Source organism: Orbicella faveolata, unplaced genomic scaffold, assembly GCF_042242905.1.
Source record: "Orbicella faveolata isolate gen_17 unplaced genomic scaffold, um_ofav_v1 contig_25, whole genome shotgun sequence".
In the NCBI taxonomy this organism is placed as follows: Eukaryota; Metazoa; Cnidaria; class Anthozoa; order Scleractinia; family Merulinidae; genus Orbicella; species Orbicella faveolata.
In genome coordinates this window covers 4,131,143-4,152,709 of record NW_028301553.1, presented here as the reverse complement: position 1 = coordinate 4,152,709, position 21,567 = coordinate 4,131,143, and the positions used below count along the sequence as shown (strand labels likewise).

Below are 21,567 nucleotides of genomic sequence, written 5' to 3'. Positions count from 1 at the left end.
ATTTTATTTTTCAGTCTGATAGCAACATTACAACCGAAAACACTTTTAAAATAGATTTGATAGATTGATAATGCCATATTTTCTTTTAATTCTTTCATTAAATTGCTGTCGCGCGAGCAGAAAGAGTTTTCATTCCTGGAAGCTTTCTTTCACTCACTCCCCACCCGTAGGGTCTCTGTGGCTATTTCACACAGGGGACTGGTACTAGTGTATATTTTATTTGGTCTGTTTGTTTGGCTTTCACAACGGTCGGAGTTGAGCTCATCGAGATCTTGGTAATTTATTTTCAACCCTTTTTTTCGCCTTTTTACTTCCCTAGAGTGCGTGGATCTCATTGCGGTGCTCTTAAGTTGGGTAAGAAGTTTATTTTGTACCTTTACTTGGTCTTTATAGATTGATGGACAGGACTTCTTGTGTTCGCTTGTATTCGGTTGTATCGGGCTTGAGTCTTCTAACTTTCATCTCGCGTGCTCTTCAAAAACAATATCTGATGCAAATCAAAAACAACTTCGTTTTAATGGTTTACATCGTTATGTTATTGATGAATATAAGCACATGAAGTGAACTTAGTGTTTCTATCCTGACCTGTCCAGCTCTTTTCAGCAGAATTTAGAGTTGATGTTATCTTGAGTTCATACTGTCCAAAGGTCTGTCATTCAGTCAGCAGCGTATACCCTAGCCTGTATTCTGCATTTGCATTTGACTGTTCATGATCGATCAGTATGAAGCTTTATAAATTCTTATTACCTTATTGGTGCGTGGACCAGTTTTCACCTTGAACAGGTTTTGCTTTCTGTTCATTGTTTTTCTTTCATGCTTTGCAAGTGAGGTCTGTGGTCAGTCAAGTGACATTACTTGTCAGATGTGTTATTACTGGAGATGAATATCACGTTGCATCTCTGCAGCAGGCTCTGCTAAATTTAAAAACAGAAAACTTGGTGTGGCCTGTTGTATACTATAACTTTGTTTTCTTTCAGATAATTTGGGAAACTTGATAATTTCTTGATTACCAATCCTATTCCACAATGGATTACAGTCCCCAATCCATGACTTCATCCATGCCATATGAGTCCACAATGACGCACACTATGTCAATAGCTGATGACATCAAGACTCAGCACAGACAGTTGTTTAACCCAGTCACCCCTGACATCTCACCTCCTCCACAGATGGCAAATGGAGGAATCCCCTTGAAGAGTAAAGAAGCTCCAGTAAGAGTTAATTAAGCCCAAGCCGAAGGATCATTAACAGTTATTTATTGACTTAGAGTGAGGTCTTTATGTGGAAATCTCAAACTAAGACCTTGCATTATTGACTGAATGATAGGGAGGTTAATATAGCAAGGCTGAGGTTTGAGATTTTCCCATAAAGAACATCTATCCAAGGTTAATAACTAATTTATTTACATGGCTTATATAAAATGTTTTTTTTAAATTAGTGTAGTTTTAGTTTTGATTAGTTTTTGCAGGCACGTAATGAGCCCTTGGGTATTACAGGAGATTAATATCCTAAAATTAACCAATCTGGGTGTGTTATATCAGCTACAAACATAAGCCATCCTCATAGGCCACAATCTTTTTGGTTTGCACTAAAAAATCATGACCTCTGGCTAGTTCTGAGTTTTGTGAGCTTTGATTGCCAGCCAATTAGATTTAAGTAGAATATTAACCAATGGAAGGATAACAAGCTCTGGAAGACAATGCCTGGATGTGTTCTGGCTACTCTGCTGAGCTATTTGTCTGATTCCTTAGAAGATGGTAAATCAGCTGTCTACTCTAACAATAATGCTATACTTCAAAACTTTGTGACAACCCTGTAATAAGATGAAAAATTGTCACCTAACAAAAAGCATGATGCATAAGAAAAAATGCATGATTATTAAGTCGTGGATGAACTAGTTATATGCCACAAAATCTGCAATGCTAGAAGGTTAAAAGCATCTGCAGTTGCATGTCGATCGATACTCTTAATTGACCCTCGATCAACATCTCAATTGACAATTGATCGGCATCTTGATTGATACTTGGCCACACTTAGCTGACATTCTATCAACATCTCGATTGACAGGGTCAATAGTCAGCCAAGTGTCATCCGACTCATATGTATTGCTCGACACTTGATGACATGTCTGTAAACATTAGCCGATTCTCGACCAAATTTCGACGGAGATGTTGATCAAGTGTCAACCAAGATGTCAATCAATTGCCAATTGAGGGTCGATCTAGGGTATTGATCAACACTCGACCGTGGATGCCTTAAGTACACGTCATCCGAAAAGTCAGGCACGACTGGTGAGGCTTTTTTTTTTGACCAGATCATGCAGAGAACCCATTACTCTCCTGAAGTCACATTGATTCTGCTGCCCAGTACTTATTCTCTTTTCTGTACCTCTCCCTTCTTCCTTATTTTCCTGAGACCTTTGTATTCAATTCTCTCCTCTTCAGCCTGTGTTGGAGTTAAGCAACATGACAAATACAGATATTCAAGAAATGGAACAAGTCAGGGAACATCTTCAACTGATGCTGCAAAACTATAAAGGATTCAGTGATCATCAGGGAGATTATGAACTAGCACCAAGTACAACAACTGCAGGTGATTTAGAGTAGTAAAATATGTGACCATTATTTATGTAAAAATGAAAATTAGGGATTAATAATACAAATGATGTTTTGGGGACTCATTCATCATTTTCAAATTTAGAAAACTAAAAGTGAGATTCTTGTGAGTTCTTTATATTCTAAGAATGTGTGTGAAAGTCTTGTTGTGTGTGATTAAAAGCACTACAATGTTGAATGTAGAGAGTGTTAATTAGGTACTAATCAGTTAACACTGTTTTAACTCTACCATTTTTATTTACAGACTATGAAACACAAGGTAATGAAGCTGATAAAGAATCCATTGCCAGTGTTGAAACTACATCTTTGTTACAAAGATTGCTGCCAAACTCCTCCCCACTTTCTGAGCTACAGGTATTTTTATTTAACTTTGCATTAAAATTTTGTATAGAAAATTCTTTGGGTTTGGTTTCCTCTAGATAGACTGCTCTTCAGGACATCTGTTTGTATCTCAGTGATATAAGGATACAAACTGCATATAAACCATACCCAATCAGAAGCCAGGTCTACTGTCCTGATATCCTGCAATATCAAGTCATTGACCTGTTATGGCTGTGATATGATCACTTAGCTGAATTTGGATATGGTAAATACCTAATTTTACACACGATATACATGTATGTACCTTACTTTATGGTACTTTGGTAGCATATCAGCATCGTTTGGTCTCACCATGGGTATCTTGGCTCAAGAGCGTTTCACCAATTAAAAATACAAAACCTTTGGTCAACCAAACTTGCCTGATATGGCACCAATGCATGCCAAAAGGTGCGATTAGGTGTAAATACAGCTTACTAATAATATTGTCAAAGAAAGGAGAGAATTAAACAATCATGATAAAAACTATGAAAGACAAGCTAATAATTAAAACCACCCAAGAAAAGGTGCAGGGAGAAATTTGTTATGGCAAAATTCATATACTTTATTTTAATGTTTTAATTAGGTCCATTTCCAAACTGCCGAGCAAGGCATACCATCTCATGATCAACACACAAGACAAATGGTCTCATTCTCAGGAGATAGAAGGTTAAAACCAATTCCTAGCAGTAAAGTTACAAGTGATAAAACACTTCTTTCCGAAAATTCATTGCTGAGAGATCAGGTGGAGAAGGAACGGTTCAGAAGAAAGGTTAGTGATGATTAACTCTAGTTTCTCCTTGCAATGTTTGTGAATGCATCTTTAAGCAGTTGTTACATAAAGGTAAGAAGAATAAAGATCAAATAAATATGTTATGTTATTTTTTTCTTAATGTACCAGCCACTTCTCAGAACTATCTTAAAAAGAAACGACTGTGTGGTAATGATTAAACAGTGCAGAATAAATTTATTTGTCAACAGTCACAGGGGGTTCATTAATGTTTTCAACAGGAGGGTAACTGGTTTTCACAGGCAGGCAAAACTATTTGAACTGAACTTCTTTTAATTATAAGAAAAACTTTCCGCTAGATGGTCAACCCAGGCAAGCAAAATCATCCTCACATCCAGTCCATTTGCCCAGTGCTTAACCCTTAATGAAACGCCTGTTGTCAGACTAGGAACTGAAAGCAAGAGCAAGCATTAGCAGAGTTAATTACACCTTAAGTCTCAAATTGTTTAGAATACAGTAAACACCCGCATATAAGAACACACAATTTCAGAGGTCAGACTGATTGTATTCTTATTTATCGGATGCTTAGTGAAAAATCAGCCTCAGGATGTTCTTAAATGTTCTTAAATTTTTTTAAATTCAGTGCTGTACAGCATAAAAAATGTTGCTAGAAATTTTAATCATGTTTTTGGACAATTACATAAATTGATGGAACAATAATTAAAAACCTAATGTTCAAATAGGTCTACTGTAATCAGTAATGTAACAAAACAGTAACAAGAAGGGTGTATGTATAGTTCTGTAGATATTCTGAAGAGAACAAAGGTGCCCAAAACTTAGCTAATACCATTGGTCAGCAGGTGTGTTTATGGTAATTTGTGTAATTTTGACACCCTTCCCATTTTATAAGAACATTATTTTTTTTCCAGGCTGATATTGTTCTTATAAAAGTGGTGCTTTATTTGCCAAATTTCAGCCTGATGTTCTTAATCCATGTGTTCTTATATGCGGGTGTTTACTGTAATTGATTTCTTCATTAAACTGTACAAGCATGAAGAAGTTCTTGCAAGCTAGTACTGTACAGCCTAACCCTTTTGTCATTTTAAATTTTCTGAGTTTTTATTTATTTATTTCTTGTAGCACTGTGAACAGCAAATACAAGAGTTGCATGGAAAGGTTAGTATTTGTTTCTAGAAGTAACTAGGGCATGTGACAATCTTTTGATAAAATAAGTGAGCAAATGCCTTTATTATAAAATTTAATTCATCACGTTAAGTGCATGTAACAGACAGAACCCTCTGTATCAGACTGTAGTGCTGTGCCATTGCTTCAAATGTAATCACAAAATATGAGATCTTTTGTCAGTGATTGTCCCAGGGACTCTGAGAAAGTCACAGATTAATTTCACATCCTCTGCTTACAGTTACTTGAGGTTCAGCAGCAATTAGCAGTCGCTATGTCTGCTGAAAGGAAGAAGGATGCAATGATTGAACAACTTGATAAGGTTGGTGGCTACTGTATGTTGATCTTTTAAATGTAACAACATTTTTTAATATGTAATCTGTATGCACAACTGAGTGTTATATAGAATGTCATCAGTTTTTACTTACAGAAATTGTAGTACTGCACAACCACTTGTCACTGTGATTTTATATTCTTTTGTTTCAGACATTGGCTAAAGTTGTCGATGGATGGAAGAAACACGAAAATGAGAAGGTAGCCATTATCAATCAACTGAAAGTGGAAAGAGAAAATGCAGAACAGTCTCAGCAACGACAACAAGAGGTAACCATCTTGTCACAGGTGACATTTCCATGTAGCGGTGTTTCATGTGCCATTTCAAATGACATGTTGTACCAGCCTGTTTGTTAATATTTGTCTTTTAGATGTTGTTACAGTTTGAGAAAGAATTAGCACAAGCTGTGGAAGCTTTGACAAAGGAGCAGGAAAAAGCTGCTCAGGCTGAGAGAGAGAAACAGACGCAGGTAGTGAAACCTTTTGAAAATGCAGTCATGTTGCCAACTACCGACTGACTGTCAATTGACTGTTGATCGAGATGTTGGTTGAGTGTTAATCAAGATGTCGATTGAGGTGTTGATTGAGTGTCGATCGAGGGTATCGATCGACACTTGTCTGTGGATGCCTTTAGTAATGTACATGATGTGATGGAATACCAATATCAAAGGAGAATGCTAACCTACAAGATTTTAATTTACTCATAACTTACTGTATACAGTGTCTGACAGGTTTAATAATTTAGGAGTTCTCACCAGTTTTGAATGATTTTTCAGCTCAAGCAACAAAAAGAGGAGAGAAGCAAGCTACTAGAATGTCTCTCAAAAGAAAAAGAAGCACTGTCGCAAATTGAACACGAAAAAATGCAAGTCATCAAGGACAAGGAAGAAACAGAAGAGAAGTACATTCAATGCAACCAAGCCTTGAAAGAAGTAAGTGAAATGTCATGTTTTTCTCTTGCCTGCATTTAAAAACAAAACAATGTTATCGCTGGAAAACCATTGGCACCATTAGTAGTTACTGTAATTTAACTTATAAATCTATAGCAACAGTACAGAGTAGTCAGTATTATACCCGCAAGATCACTTCAACAGTGCCTTTTTCAAGCACCTACAATGGACTTTTTTTACTGATGTCATGCCTTTCTGATTTTTTTGTTCTAACAAAACACAAGCCTCATTGCTCGATTTATGACACCGAATTTAGTAAATCTATGAATTTGCTGCAAACTAATAAAAATATGGGACCCCTAACTTGCCTATTTTTACAAAGAAATGTATACCAGGTGGCAATGCTTTGTAAGTTTGGGTTCCCATATTATTATTAGTTTGCAACAGATTCTTTTGAAACTTTGTAGATTTACTAAATTTGGTGTGATAAATTGAACTATGGAACAAGGTGATTTTTTGTTTATTTCAAGAAAATTCTGAAAAATTGTTGATATGGCGTGAAGGTGCATTTACTTGATTTATCCATTTCCTGTGTTACTTGATGAATGTTTGCCATGAACAGCCACATCCCCTTGTTTGTGTCACCATTTAGTTGGAGTTATTACAAATAAATTAGGTGATTGCCAAATTGTATTTAAATTACCCGACAATAGCAGATTTGCACAGTAGTCACTTGACTACAACTACCAGAATTTCTCTAATTTGTTTTTTGTTATTATTTAAATTTTGAAGTCCCAGTGGGGTTTAAATAACAATTGCCCCAATTAACATTTATAAGAAACAGCCAAAGTGAAGGATAACCTGGTAGCACTTGGTAGTCAAATGATGCCATCATGCAAATCACCTATAACAATAATTTATTAATCTCAAAGCCACTTACTGTGATGCATTTTAACATCTATTTAAGCATTCATTCATTCTGTTTATTTGCAAGAGGAGTTTATTCTGTTTATTTAAGTTTATTTAAGTTTATTATTCTGTTTATTTAAGCAAGAGAAGATTTCTGAAGAACTCCAGTCAAGAATTGATGGTCTTGAAGCTGAACACAATGAAGCTTTGGCCAGAGAAAAGGTATCATAAAATATTTGTGATGTATGTAACAATTAATTGACTTATTGATTAATTTCTGAGAATGAATAGTTAAGTAAATACATTTTTAATAATTAAAGTGTGTGTTTATTTAATATACTGGTAGCTAAGAATGCCTTTTTGTATCTTGAGTGACTACAGGCTAGTACAGTATTTTTTGTCGTGAATGCTTTTAACTAGCAATAATTCAATTTTGAAAAGTTTTGAAATTATAGAAGCATTAAGACCCTGAAGGGTGAAGGGTTTATTATCTAGGGATTAGATCCTACTTCGCAATCTAATCAATCAATTGATAATGCACATACAGTGGGCATAAAAGCTGCACCCTGCGAGCAGAGCCTCTTTTATCTCTTTTTTGAGTGGATAGGAGGGTGTAAAAACAGGTGTATGTGACCACAACAAGGTTGTCAAAAGTAGCCTGTGAACACAGAGAGACTTCCAGCTTTTGTTTCACGCCGCCAAAGAAACAAAAGCTGAAATCTATCTGTGTTCACAGGCTATTGGCTGCTTGGCTATTTGTCTGATTCTTCAGAAAAAAATTAGAAAATCCGCTTCCTACTCACACATTAAAAAGCTGTCCACTTCAAACGTTTGTTTTTTTTAAAACCCCGCTGGAAAGATATAACTGTGTGGTAAAGGTGTTGGATGGATTATAATATATATCAAGGGTGCACAACAGGAAGTGGGGGAGATGAATGCAGCATTTGTAATCACATGAATTCAGTTTGCAAATGTCCAAAGAATACTTGGATACCTGCATAAGAGTTCATAATTATGCTGCAGTTAGCTTAAAAGGGCTTTTAAGTGTATTCTAAAGGTTGGCACATAATATTTCATTCCATCAGGAAAAGCTACAAAAAGAAATACAGGCATCCAAGGTAAATTCTTGTTTCTTTAAAATTCAATTGGAGCATTTTAAAGCCCAGACCTATGAAAACTTGTTCATTTACTTATACAGTTTTTGAAAAAGTTGATTACTATTTCAACTGCCATGATAAAGTATTTTAATAACTTAATCATTTTAATTATTTAGGATGGCCAAGCTGTTCTTGCATCAGTTCAAAAAGAAGTTCAGCGTCTTGAAATGGAACTTGATACGAGCAATAGAGAAAAGGTAGTCATTTTACATTCTAACTCAACTGTAATTTACTGAGAGCAGTTTATAGTTATTAATAATGGAAGAGCTTGTAATGAATGACTTTTTATCTTGTCTGAAGTCAAATAGTTTACAGGCGATTTTTGTTTACAGTGATTTTTGCCTGAGGTTTCCGTTTTTATCTGAGGTTTAAAAATGAAACAGGTTATAACATGAATAGACCATCTAAAGTTATAGTCTTTTTTTCTGCTCTTTATGTCAAAGCTGACTCTAGACACTTGAACTTACTTATTAATTATGATAATCATAATTATATCTTAATGTTGCATTCTAAACTTTTTAGGAGAGCTTGAAGATGGAGCTCCGCTTGATGGAAGCTAAGCATGAAGCAAACAGAACAAAAGAGGAGACAGAGAGACAAGCTGAACTGGAGAGAGAGGTTGCAATGCAATTCATAATAGTTACAACCATACAATCTGGGGAAACTGTCTAAACTAGTGTTAGGTTATTTGGGAAAATGTTCCTGTGTTAATTACTCATCAGTTTTGAGATCCATTTGTGCTACAATTTATCTTAAGTGGCTAATGGATTAATCATTGATAAAAAAATAATTGAATAGGGAGAACACCTCTTAATTATTAGCGAGAAAGAAAATGGTAATAACTGAAACTTTTAAATTTTAAGTGTTTTTCATTTTTACCTTAAAACAGATGACTGAGCGGCTGGAGGAGATACATGAGCAAATGTCTCAAACAGAAACAGACCTAAGAGAATCACACAGAAAACAGGTATTAGGGGACTTCAGATTTGAGTACGAGTGTAAGATCAAGTACGAGAGCAACTTTTCAATTCTAGTTTGCAGGCTCCACTATCACTTCACATACATATCTCATCCCAATTGAGCTACTCTCTCTACCTAAAACCAACATGAAAAGGGAGGGCTCTTGAAAATGTCAGTGGTTTGAAATTCGCAAGTTACAGTACTTTCTCGTACTCAATCTCGCACTCGTAGTCCAATCTAAAGGTTCCTATTAGTTAAAAAAGAAAACAAGCTTTGAATTAGCATACTTAGATGTATTTTCTGTGGGGCTTGTTTGATGTGCTAAAAACTTGTTAGTTGTCTGACTTAATCATGATCTCCGCTTGCTTTTGGTTCAAGAGTTAAAGCAAGAAATCACATTTTCCTGTAACGCTGATGTTCTTGATCTCTTTAACTTATAGCTTCTGGAGATGAATAAGAAACACAAGGAAGACCTTGAGCAGCAGCTTGCCAAATTTCATGAGGTAGGTTGTGATAAAGGTGTATTTTATATGTCTCTTAAAGGTACACTACTCAAAGTCAGATTCTAGAAGACAAAGTTTCATTAATGGAAACCTAAAGATAGTGGTCTAGTTTTGCCAGACAATTCTATACATTCTGATTCAAGTGTACTGAAGCTAAAAAGTAGATTTTAGGTTAAATGAGGTAAGTCTACAAACATGTACATACAACTTAGCTGTTGCGACATCAAATTGAACAAGTGTGCCAACATCAATTCTCGTCATGCATATCCACAGGTAAGACTGTAAACTAATTTTGCCAGACTTTTTCATTTCTGTTGCAGTCATGTCTTGGAAAAATTGCAGAAAAATAATTTCAATTTGCCCTTCCTTCGACAATTCACCTACATCAATCAACTTAGTGTTCCAAAATTACCAAAGGTTTTGATCAAAAATGCAGTAAAACTGTTGTGATAGTATCCCTTTAATTGTTCCTGCTAGGGCAGTAGTTTTTGAGTAGCTTAGAGCTGAACCATTATGCACGGAAACTGAAAAAAGGATCATCTAACACCCAGTTTTTCTGCAGGAGCTGAAACGAAAGGACATTAAGCTGAAGTCTACAAGTGATGAATATGAAGAGAGGTACATGTATGCACAGTCAGTGTTACGTGTAAAAACCACATATGTTCATGGAAACAGTCAACTAAAAAGTTGATTATTTTTTGTCAATATTTGGCAAATTTTATGTCTGTTCAATGTTTTCAGACAGTGGGTGCATGTTCTTCCATTAATATTTTGGTGTGACGCTATATAAACATTCCTGTCATTTGGCTGGTATTTCCTCTAGAATAAGTGGTTTTCAAGAAAAGATGGCATCACTTTCCAATACAAGGCAGTACTTTGAAAAAGAAAGGTAATTGTGATGCTGTTTTGGGGTGTTAGAGGTGTAATGATGTGGTAATAATGAACACTGTCACAGTGTTGATTGCAAAAATGTAAGATAGTCAAGAGGATATTTTTGCCATGGGTAGTAACAGTTATGTCACTGTCATCCTTAGTCTGTGCAGTTACGAACAGTTGTTAACAATTAAGGTATCCTGGATACTTTTGGGCCTGTCTTTGAGTTTGCATACACTGATGGCTGAATTGTGAGCAGATTAAATCATTCTCAACTGATAGTTATCATCCACTTACAGTACGTTAAATGTATGTTATTTTGTAGACAGATTCTGTCAGTTCGCCTGCAGCAAATGATGCAGGCTCATTGTGATGAAGCCATTAAGCTGTTGAACTCTAGTGCTGCTACGCTTTCCCCAGGCTTATCTGAAACACAACAGGTATTTCAATTAATAATTATTAATAATATTAATTATAAACATACATGTAGCCCAGCAAACAGAGGACATTAAAGAAATAACCGGTATCCTCCAAGCAGAACTCTGACTAGATGTTACTGGTCTTGACATCTTGTCATGCCATCTTTGATGAATGACAAACACCATTTCCTATGTGGGTATAATTTAGGGCAATTCAAACATACTCAGCCATAACAGGTGTTATTGGTTATGGCCCTTATTGATAACCCTACAGGGTATCATCATTTAAAGTGGTCGCTATTAAAATACTGTGAAGTACATCCTACTGGTCAAACTTTGTTACAGTTTTGACGTTTTTCATTTTTGTTGTTTGATAGAGGGTTTTTCTTTTTTTCTTTGCTCAGGTTTTGATAAAAGTTTTCTTAATGAGTACAATACTAAGTGGAAATGATGACTATTATAAGTACAATGCTATGTGAAAATACTGCAATGTAAGACTGTGTACTTTTTGATTGTAAATAGCAATACTTCACCAAAAACCAGAAAACTTCATGAACTGGTCATTTTGTGGTTAATAGCTAAAGGATATTTGTTTAATTAGTTAGCTCATTGCCACAATCAGTAGTCTGTCAAAATTGTTTGTAGGTATGAATCCTCAAACACACTGCAGCATGCTAAGCTTACCTATCTCAGCACCCAGACTTTCCTTGTGATTTTTTTCAGACATCCTCCTTTCAGTTTAGCCAAGATCATGGTTCTTTCATGAAGAACACTAAAGACTCATCGTCCTTCAAGTGGGGAAAAAGTACAGAACACCAGCCTGATAAAGTGCCAATCACAGCAGCTCTGTTCCCATCCTCACAGCTACAACAACAACTGAAAATATCAGAAAAACCACTGTCAAGTCTCCACTCATCTTCTAGACCAGTGTACAATGTAACCCACGATAGCTCACACACCGACAGTGGAATGTACTCAACTAGTTATCTCAGCATGAATGGTGATTCTGAAAGACACGAGGTGTTATTGCATGACCAGTCTGCTGGTGGTCTTGAGTTTTTCCCTCTTCGTGCTGTTCTGGACAATGACAAAAGTATTATCAGTGGTCAGGTAATTTTCCAGTCCTAACCCCAACAGGGAGTCAGGACTTCTAGTAAATATTAACTTATTTGCACAAGTCAAGGAAAAAAGCATTAAGTGGATCAATTTGATCAGTTTATGAGGGCCAACATTGCCCATTCATCAGCTGTGGCACACCAGGTAATTCTGACAAGCTTTAATACTGTCTTTTCAGAAAATTTTAGCATCAAACATTCAGGTGTTGTTACATCAAGATGGGTTTGTGTATTTGCAGTTTATTCATTTATTAGCTTAGTCTTGGCCCAAGCCATGTTCAACATTTAAACCAGAGGCTCTGTTTCTTCCTGACTATCCACATCGAACTGCTTTTCATCTTAATTCAATTAAAATATGTTGAACTCAAATAATTAATTTAAAAGTCAATCTTTTTCCTTTTCTTCAATTAAGGTTCTACTCATGAAAAGGTTGACGCTTGTTAACTAGGCCTTACTGAATCAAAATTAATCATTTACAATTTATTCTCATTCCAGTCTGTAGTCAACGGCGATGATACCGATGATAAGGAAAGAACTCTGCTAGAACAAGAATTAGGGACAGATAACACACTGTTGTCAGTCTATCCTCATGACACGCATCAACCGAGGTGAGCTAAGTACTATCACTGGTACCATCAAAACACCAACTTCTTTTTCAGGTTGAAAGCCTTCAATGAGTATGGGAAGCTCAGGAGGTTATAAACAGAAATTCCATTTTGATAAGTTAATAAAGGTGGTGAATTTTTTTAAGCTCGCTAATGAAATGTGAAGGTGAATTAATCAACATGACATGAGCATGGGACAAAGAAAAAATTCTGAGTTCCCGACAGGAATCGAACCCATGACCTCCTGAACACTGGGCGGGTGCTCTATCCACTGAGCTACGAGAACTCATGGAGAGCAAGGTCATTTAACTGAGTTCATATATGATAGGTGTCCTGCATACTGCTAGGATCAACGCTATTGAATTCATCGTGAGCAGTGATAAGTTAATAAAGATGGTGAATTTTGACATTCAGAAATTCAGAAATTCCATTTTGCACCAAAATTTTTAAAACTATACCTTTTTTGATTAAGTGGAGATGCGGTGGCCTTATGATTAGGGTGCTTGACTCTGCTTCAAGCGGTATGGGTTCGAGCCCTGGCTGAGGACACTGTGTTGTGTTCTTGGGAAAGACACTTTACTCTCAGATATATCTCTCCACCAGGGTGCGCAAATGGGTACCAGGGAAGTTAATGCTGGGGGTAACCCTGCGGGGATGGACTAGCATTCCATCCAGGGGGAATGAGATTAAGAAACCTAATTCCTATGCAGTCAAAACTAACATTGTTCAAATGCGCCATTTTACCCTACGTTACCTACTGTCACTTAGTATGGCACTTTTGTAAAGCTAGCGATACTAGAAAAGTGGAGAGATTACAAGAAAGAGGCCTCAGAGCAGTTTTTAAGGACAACAGCTCAAACTATAATCAACTGCTCGCGAGGGCCGGTCTGCCCACATTACTTAATAGACGACTTCAAGACCTCTCTACTTTGATGTATAAAGTTAAACATAAGTTATGCCCCTATTATCTCTGTGATCTTTTCAGCAATAACTCTAGTACGTATAACTTAAGACAATCTGACTTTACAATGCCAAGGTTTAACTCGGTGAAATATGGTAAGCACTCGATCAGATATCTAGGACCCAAATTGTGGTCAAAATTACCAAAGAGCATAAGAGAGGCCACGGGTGCTTACCATTTACAAAAACCATCCGGTTGCAAAATTTCAGGCATAAATATTAAACAATTAAATGCGACGTTGTGGGAGAGGGAATCGCTATAAAGTATATTCACATCAGCTAGAGAGACTTAAAAGAGCAGAAAAATAGCATCATCTCGAATCACAGCCCATATTTTCTGAAGCTTACCAAACGGAATGGTGCAAACCATTTGATTTTCTAACTGGAATTTCCGGTTTTCCCATGTAAATGGTAAGTACCCCACATCTCTCACCACTTTTAAGACGAACATCAGAAATCTCAACAATCTTGAAGCATTATTAGATGATGGCTGCAGAGGCTGTCCACTCTGCTCCTCCTAAAGAATTTTTTTGAAGTATGTATTATTGTATTATAAAATCCACTGTACATTGTCTCATAACATATTTTAACTTGGATTTAAATTTTACTTTTGTTAATAGCTATAGGTTTTTTTTCTTTTTTTAAGTATTTACTTCTAATTTAACTCGTTTTTGTTATGTCCCCGTATTAGTAGGGGAGTTTTTCCCCAGCTAGGTGGTTGATGACATTCTTAATAAAGTTTCTGTCTATCTACCTAGTTGCTTCATGCTACAGAAACCAGAATAAGCTCCGGCCTGCTGGGCCACTTGGCTTGTATGCAGACTTGACCTTTTTTCATGAATGTATTTTTTGCATGAAATTTACTTTCAAGGTCTATGTACTTTTTTGATTAACAGGCACATTTCACCTATAGCTGCTGTGACAGAGGATACTATTTCAGAAAAACTTCAGGAGCAGGAGTCACGTCAAGCAGAGTTGAATCACTATGTGAAAATGGTAAATTCTTCAATTAAGATAATAAACAAGAGTCTGCTTTTCCAACCTGTTTTTCTCACTTAATTGTATTTATTTTGTTGACTTTCTTCAGCTCCTGCAAAGATCACCGGGAGATCAACATTATGAGGTAATTTAAACAAAGGTATTAAGTCAAGATTATAATTATGTATAATTATATAATAATCTGAGACTAGTGTCCAACTTTAAATAGAGATGGGGGCTATAATTCACCAATCATTTTCAACCACTTGTTGTCATGCGACTAAATATACCTGAAGCCATGTGACAATGTGGAGCTAACTTTGCTGAGGAAGACTGTGAGATATGGTGGAAAGCTTTGTTGCTTTAATTTCAGACCATGCGAAGAGAATTGTTATTATCTATTGAAGTCTTACTATTGCAGGCTTTATCATAGTTGTTGGGAAGTTGGTTCTGATAGTGCTAAATCAACCGTCTTTCGTCCCTCTCCCCCTCCAAAGAACTAAGCTGCCTCCTATCTTTGTACTCTTACTGTTTTGACCACTACACATGCTAACTTTGTCACTTAGAAAGATACCTAGAATGTTATGACATTGTACTGTTGACATTACATTGTTAACTCATTCATTTTTAGTCTCCCACGTTTTGAAAAGCAGGTTTTTTGTGTCTTGTTGCAGCAAGAAAAAGACCACCTCCCAAATGGCCTGATGTTGATTCCTTCAACTGCTGAAGTGCGAGGTATGTGCAATCCTTTACTATAACTTAGTATAGATGGGCTGTAAACTTTTGCAGTTTGTACAAGTCTGTCTTTCCAATTCTTTCAAAACTTTCAAACCTGGTGGGATGGCTCATCATTTGGCAACATTTCATTATATATATGATCAAATTCTCTTTGTCTATTTATCAAATGAATTTTGATATCATCTCCAGTCCTGTTATGTTTTTGCAATTTTGCAAGGGGCTGTTAAAAGTAATCGAACACCCTCAAAGGTAGCTTGTACCACCATGTCACAAATTTACCAGTCTCCATGAGATGGAAGTAGATGTATATTTACAAAACCTGCCTGGTAGACTGCTGGTGATAATGACCACTACTAAGTTATTATTATTATTATTATTATTATTATCATTATTATTATTATTATTATTATTATTATTATTATTATTATTATTATTATCATCATTATTATCATTATTTTGTCATTCATGTAAACCTTAGATGGATCTTCATCGTCAGGAGTCATATCTCCCATTCAATCAGATCATCAGTCTGAACCAAGACATGTGACCACCCCAATCTATCCTCCCACAGGTTCAAGCAGTCACTCCTGTCAGGTAGAGTCATTACTATAATGATATATTTTTGAAAATATATATGGCCCTCAAGTAATTCTGCAGAGAAATGGTGAAGATGAAATAAATGGCGCAGTTACATTTAATTCCTACTGTTGATTTTTGTTTTGGTAATCACATGATTTCAGGGCTAATGAAATTGCATTGTAAGCCCTATGAGCTCATGCAGTTTGTAGTCTTTGAAACATTTACAATTGCTTGTTTATTCAAAATTGGATGAGAATAATCATGTGATTACTTGTTAATAATACACTTGAAAACATGTACTATTTATGGTCATCTACATGTTCTTTCCTAGGCAGGCTGCAGTGTGATTGGTATTCCAATAACTTTGAACATTTCTGAGAATATTCACAAAACTTCCAAAAATGTTTGAAAGTCTTTGGAGAACTTTGGGTGATATTCAGCCATCTTCACTCGTGTTTCACATTTGCACTGGTGTTACATGAAAACTGCACTCCTTTTTAGCCAATCAGAATTGAGTAATTTTATTTATTTAGTTATCAGGGATGATAAAGATGGTCACTGAAACGTTCTTCAAACAGAAAGATTTTGCTGGAAAATTGCTGTAAAAGAATTTAATCATTGTTAGTAGTTACAAACTTCAAGGCACTTAAACCATTTATATCTCGTTCAAACAAACAAATCAAAATATTTGATTTGCGAAGTCAGCATTCACCTTGATGAGCAGACATAATAGCTTCTCCACTTAAATATGGTAGAGCAGAAAAATCATTACAGGCAACAGGGTCTCCTCATGCTATATTCATTGCACAGGATGGTAAACATAAGGGACAACCAACACAACCAGCCTTCACAAAGACCACAGTCACACCAGGTTCATTCAGCATGCCAGTACAAGCCAGGAGAGATGGTTTTACAAGTCAGGTAATAGTTAAATTACAATTATTGTAATTAAAAAGATGATATAACTGAAATTATTTTGAGTGTGGTTACCTTAATTCTCAGATATCTCTGCAGATCTTCACTTCTCTGGTTTATATTCAAAACATTTAAATATTTGCGGATCAACTCACAGAGAACAGTCAATAAAAGTCATCATAGGAGTGAAATCTTGGACAAAATCTATGCTTGCATGTGCCAACAATAACTCAGCACTGTTTTGTCTTGCAGTAGTACAGAAATGAAACCTTGAGAACAGCCTGGGGGTTTCAATTTTAAAAATGTTAAAAACTTGAGAATTTCCAAGTGTCATTTAGGACATTTCACTGTGGGAATCAAAAGGACATGTGGATTGAGCACTCTTGATTTAACTTTGACATGTTGATTCTCCACTGCCAATCAGATTGTAGAATACACCACAGGTTACCTCAGGCTTGTGGTTCATTCATGTCACATTAGATTGGTTTCCTCTTGCAAGGCGACAACACTCCACAAGATAAATAATTCTTGTGTTTATGCTTTTTCATTTTGCAATGTGCAAAACAATGACATATTTCAAAAGCAAACCGGGCCAGTTTGAGAATATTAAAGTCGTCACATAATCACATGATTGTGGGCATGAATATTTAAAAAAAAGTCATCCATTTATAAAGCCTAGTAGATGGTTCTACTGTTTTCAGCAATCACTGCTATGTCCACCACATCTGAAATAACATTGTTTCATTGAAAACTAGTTCTGTCTGCATTTTTGCTTTTAACAGATGCCATCTCAATTGCCGCATGCAAGATTAGCTCAAGTTGCACCACACACTCCACCCCGGAGAGAAAGAGACAGTGATGATCAACCTCCACCCCCAGGGGCTCTAACTCCTCAACAGGTCGGTCAGTTGTCCAGAATGCTGGGTCTGTTCTCAGGGCCAGGTCAGCCACAACTGACAGCAGAGCAACTCTTTGCTTATCTCAGAGGTGTTCAAAACAAGTGAGTATTTTTGAAAGAGCTGCTTTTTCATGCAAACTTGCATTTACATTGATTTCATGTGATGTTTGATGGCTTTTCTCTTTTATCAGCCCTTTAGGTAACATTTCTTCATCAGGACCAAACCCAGTCAGCACAAAGAGCCACAGTACACACGAGCAGTCTGGGCCTGGGCCTAATGTGAGGGACTCTCCTCCCCAGGCTTCTCACAGACAACAACGAATGGGAGCTAACAAGGCAAGAAGAAGTCTGGACACTAACTTTCACAAGAGACAGGTGAGAACACACAAGTCACTGATTTCTTTGACTAATAAGACCGGGTATAGCTCTTTGTACCAGAACTAAACAGCTTGATCCTATACAGTTGCCAGTTCATTGAAACAGTAAGATATTTTGGGACTTGTTATTCTCTTTCTACAGGTCCAAGGTGGTCAAACCCAGGGCCCTTCTGTAAGTGGTCACCCTATAGTCCCACCAGGTGGCCAGACTACCAAGTCTACTGAGCAACCAGGCCAGACAAAAGCTCACAAACAGCCAGTGAAACAAGCATCAAGTCATGTAGGGCCTCCCCTCAGATACCATGGGGTACAAGATGGAACTAAACTGCCAGCAAAAACTACACAGCAAAGTAAAGAAACCAAAGCAAAGCCTGCTCCTGCTGGGAAACAAACCAAGATTAATGCTTGGAGATAGCTTCTATAATTTGTTATCATTTATTTTTGTACTTGTCAATATATTTCACAGAGCAAAGGAAAGCAAAATATCATAGCTTTATTTTCTAATAAATTATGATCTGAGAGAAGTCTAATCTGATTGAAACAGTTGTTTGTTATTTTCTCTCATGTTACATTTAAGAGTAGATTCTCTTTGCTGACACAAACAGAAATTGGGTGTTTACAAAGGAGAATAAATCTTTTGAGTTGACTGACTTATGTTGAAATACGAAAATCTAACATAATGGACCTTTTTGCCTATGTTACACTATATCAGTAATCTTTGGTATTTTTCTACAAGCAAAAACCACCTTCATAGTCTAGATCAATCAATCAAGCTGAATTTAGTAGACATGCAAAGTTTCATGACAATCAGTTGCAAGCCCATGAATATATGGGACCCCAAACTTGCCAATTTTTACAAAGAAATGTATGCCAGAGGGCAAGCATTGCCTGCTGGCATACATTCCTTTGTAACTATTGTCAAGTTTGGGGTCCCATATATTCATGAGTTTGCAATGGATTCTTATCAAACTTCACATAATATGTACTAAATTTGACATGATCAATCAAGTGGTGATGCCTATTTTTTTGTTTGAATGAAGAAAAAATTAAAAAGCATGGCATTAGTAAAAAGGTCCATAACTTGACAAAATTAACATCCCCTTTAGAGCATCTCTTTTATAAGAAATGAACTTTCCCCAGAACACCACCTTCCTCCAGTGTTAATATGACTCGAATTAATTTACAAACATTGTCTTTCATTGGCCAGCCCCTTATTTCTCTCTGGCTTGCCATGTGAGAAGTGAAAACTGGAGTTCAGTCAAATTTTCACACAGCCATTTTTCTTGTGTATGTTACACTTCTTGTTCAACAGTCACGGTACGGGGAAACCTAGGAAAACTGTTTGTAGGAGATTTGGCTAAGTTTAATCTAGTTCAGTTAAAGATGTTCAAACTTCTAATGTATGTGTCCAACTTGGAAGCAAATAACTCGCTCTGGATGGGTTCATCAAGTCGGCAAAGAGGATTTTTTACCACATACTCAACATAAATCTGAAAAGGAAGCAAAACATCATTACTGATGATATCATTAATGTATGTAACTTTGTGCAGGCATGTATATGGTTGTTTACAGCTGAGTGCAACGTGATCATTTGCAACATGATGTAAATTTCTTCTCTAATTTGCATCATTTCCAGTTGCTAACTTGATCGTGTTGCACCCAGCTGCAACACAAGACTAAACAACGATATTTAGAGAGGAAGCCGCATCAGCCTTAGCTGGTTTTCCTGGGGGTCCACTACCCTGGGTGAGCTTGAATTTGAAGTGTTGATTTTTGTGGAGGGAGGAGAACTGGAGAACCAGGAGAAAAACCCTCAGAGCAAAGGCAAGAACAACAAAGTCAATCCACATATAGCACCGGGCCGGAATCGAACCCATGCCACATTGGTATAAGGCCAGTGCTCTCGCCACAGTGCCATCCCTGCTCCCACTACGTATTGTAAAGTTCTGATCATCATCTAATTTCACCTTACAACATCAATACATTGTTAAGCATGAAGGCGATGAGAAACAGATAAATTTCCGTCAAATACCTTGCTGTATATATTGAAGAGAACATCTCTTGTGGTTCCAACACTCAAATCTGTGTTCATGATGAACTTGAGCCCTGTTGGTGTTTCATAGAAATGGAGCTTGTACTTGCTTGTTCGGTAATTTAAGAATCCATCTTTTCTGTCTTTGAGTTAAGGATTTCTCAAGTGAACTTTTCAAATAGACGAAGGGTGAGAATCAGTTCTTTCATTGCCCCCATTCAGGCAGAACCAGTGAACCACCAACAATCACAGATGGTAACTAGCAAAGCCTTACTATCAAAATACAGTATATCAGTATGACTGCTATCAAACTCTGTATACATAAGCATGTATCATAATCCAATGTGTACTTCCAGAAAATATCCGTACCTCCCTAGCACAGAAGGGATTTTGTCTAAGACCCTCCCCCAACCCAGCCCTCTAAAACTTTTCATACATTCCTTTAAATTTTTCAGTGTTACAGAATCCCCCACCCCCAGGAAATTCCAATGATCCCTCCAGTGGAGGAGTATGGATATTTCTGGAACTGCACAATGATGCATGCTCACGACAAGAGCAAAGTAAACTTTGCTTCACCAGAGAATTTTTTTCATGTGCAAGTAAATGATCATCTTTGTACATGTCCCACTGGCAAATTATGTCATAAACCAATGTTGATTCACCGGCATGATTTCAGCTGTGCTACATCAAGACACGAAGCACTGTGAAGTGTAGAGACCACTTAAGAAACTTGAGTTGGTCTCAGTTGTGCCTCAAGCAACTGTTTTTACGTTTCTTTTGTGCTCTCCAAACTTCCCAGCATGTACACGTATCACACAGTATCTTAGATGCTACAGGATACATCAGTCATTTCTTAATTGATTACGTATTTCACTGCCATGATAAGAAAGATATTTCAAGAATACTCCGACAGTTTGTGAGGATACGATTCCGAGGGAGACATCCGAGCCACAAATGACTTGATTGAGTACAGCATTCCATACATCAGCTTAAATTCCTAGAAAATAGGAAGACTGTATTTTAAATTTAACAGCGCCGTTTGTGCCCGAAAACTCGATTTAGCACCCAACATACCTTTACAGCTTATATGAGCCAGTATCCCCCTCCCATAAGGTGCAGTTGAAGGTTAGTTAAAACGGCACTACTGTACATGAATGATTTTGTGAATAACCAATAAAATGTCAGTCACGTCTCAGCTTACCTCGTCCTTTGACATATTTGACTCTTTACGTCTATTCCAAGACTCATAATAAAGACATGTGCCATTCCGATCAAATACATACAGATTATAAATGGTCATTTCTGAAGCTTATTTTTCAATAATAATGAGATAAACTTGTGATTTTAGACTCACTCTCCGGCCGACTCCCCGACCAGCATAATTTTGTATGTTTCGCGGGTTCAGAAATATGTCAGCGGTAACTTTTTGAAGAAATAGGTGA

General features: G+C 36.7%; 2 protein-coding genes across 2 annotated transcripts; one reads left to right on the top strand and one right to left on the bottom strand.

Annotated features, from left to right (window-relative positions):
* The first annotated feature begins 208 nt into the window (after positions 1–208).
* Positions 209–18,634, top strand: LOC110061874 (uncharacterized). The gene is made up of 29 exons (XM_020768734.2): positions 209–354; positions 978–1,211; positions 2,445–2,592; positions 2,860–2,969; positions 3,559–3,744; positions 4,843–4,878; positions 5,126–5,206; positions 5,371–5,487; positions 5,589–5,687; positions 5,994–6,149; positions 7,158–7,238; positions 8,102–8,134; positions 8,290–8,370; positions 8,696–8,791; positions 9,063–9,140; positions 9,574–9,636; positions 10,199–10,254; positions 10,460–10,525; positions 10,835–10,949; positions 11,652–12,038; positions 12,539–12,651; positions 14,505–14,604; positions 14,696–14,731; positions 15,261–15,321; positions 15,803–15,918; positions 16,714–16,824; positions 17,601–17,818; positions 17,908–18,091; positions 18,236–18,634. Exons 2-29 carry the CDS (start codon positions 1,026–1,028, stop codon positions 18,506–18,508), a joined length of 3,387 nt encoding a protein of 1,128 aa, XP_020624393.2. The 5' UTR covers positions 209–354; positions 978–1,025; the 3' UTR covers positions 18,509–18,634.
* LOC110061878 (trafficking protein particle complex subunit 1-like) lies at positions 18,567–21,549 on the bottom strand. Its single transcript, XM_020768738.2, has 4 exons — positions 21,327–21,549; positions 21,052–21,122; positions 20,126–20,264; positions 18,567–19,583 (listed from the first exon to the last, which is right to left on the bottom strand). Exons 1-4 carry the CDS (start codon positions 21,423–21,425, stop codon positions 19,467–19,469), a joined length of 426 nt encoding a protein of 141 aa, XP_020624397.1. The 5' UTR covers positions 21,426–21,549; the 3' UTR covers positions 18,567–19,466.
* Positions 21,550–21,567: the final 18 nt, after the last annotated feature.

Excerpts from the sequence above, each read along its gene's own strand:
- LOC110061878 (XM_020768738.2), bottom strand. The coding sequence starts at position 21,425 with ATGACCATTTATAATCTGTATGTATTTGATCGGAATGGCACATGTCTT. Across the intron at positions 21,123-21,326 it reads CAAATATGTCAAAGGACGAG|GAATTTAAGCTGATGTATGG; the intron begins GTAAGCTGAGAC and ends CCTATTTTCTAG. Across the intron at positions 19,584-20,125 it reads TCTTCAATATATACAGCAAG|ATTTATGTTGAGTATGTGGT; the intron begins GTATTTGACGGA and ends CTTCCTTTTCAG.
- LOC110061874 (XM_020768734.2), top strand. The coding sequence starts at position 1,026 with ATGGATTACAGTCCCCAATCCATGACTTCATCCATGCCATATGAGTCC. Across the intron at positions 5,688-5,993 it reads AGAGAGAGAAACAGACGCAG|CTCAAGCAACAAAAAGAGGA; the intron begins GTAGTGAAACCT and ends ATGATTTTTCAG. Across the intron at positions 10,526-10,834 it reads CAGTACTTTGAAAAAGAAAG|ACAGATTCTGTCAGTTCGCC; the intron begins GTAATTGTGATG and ends GTTATTTTGTAG.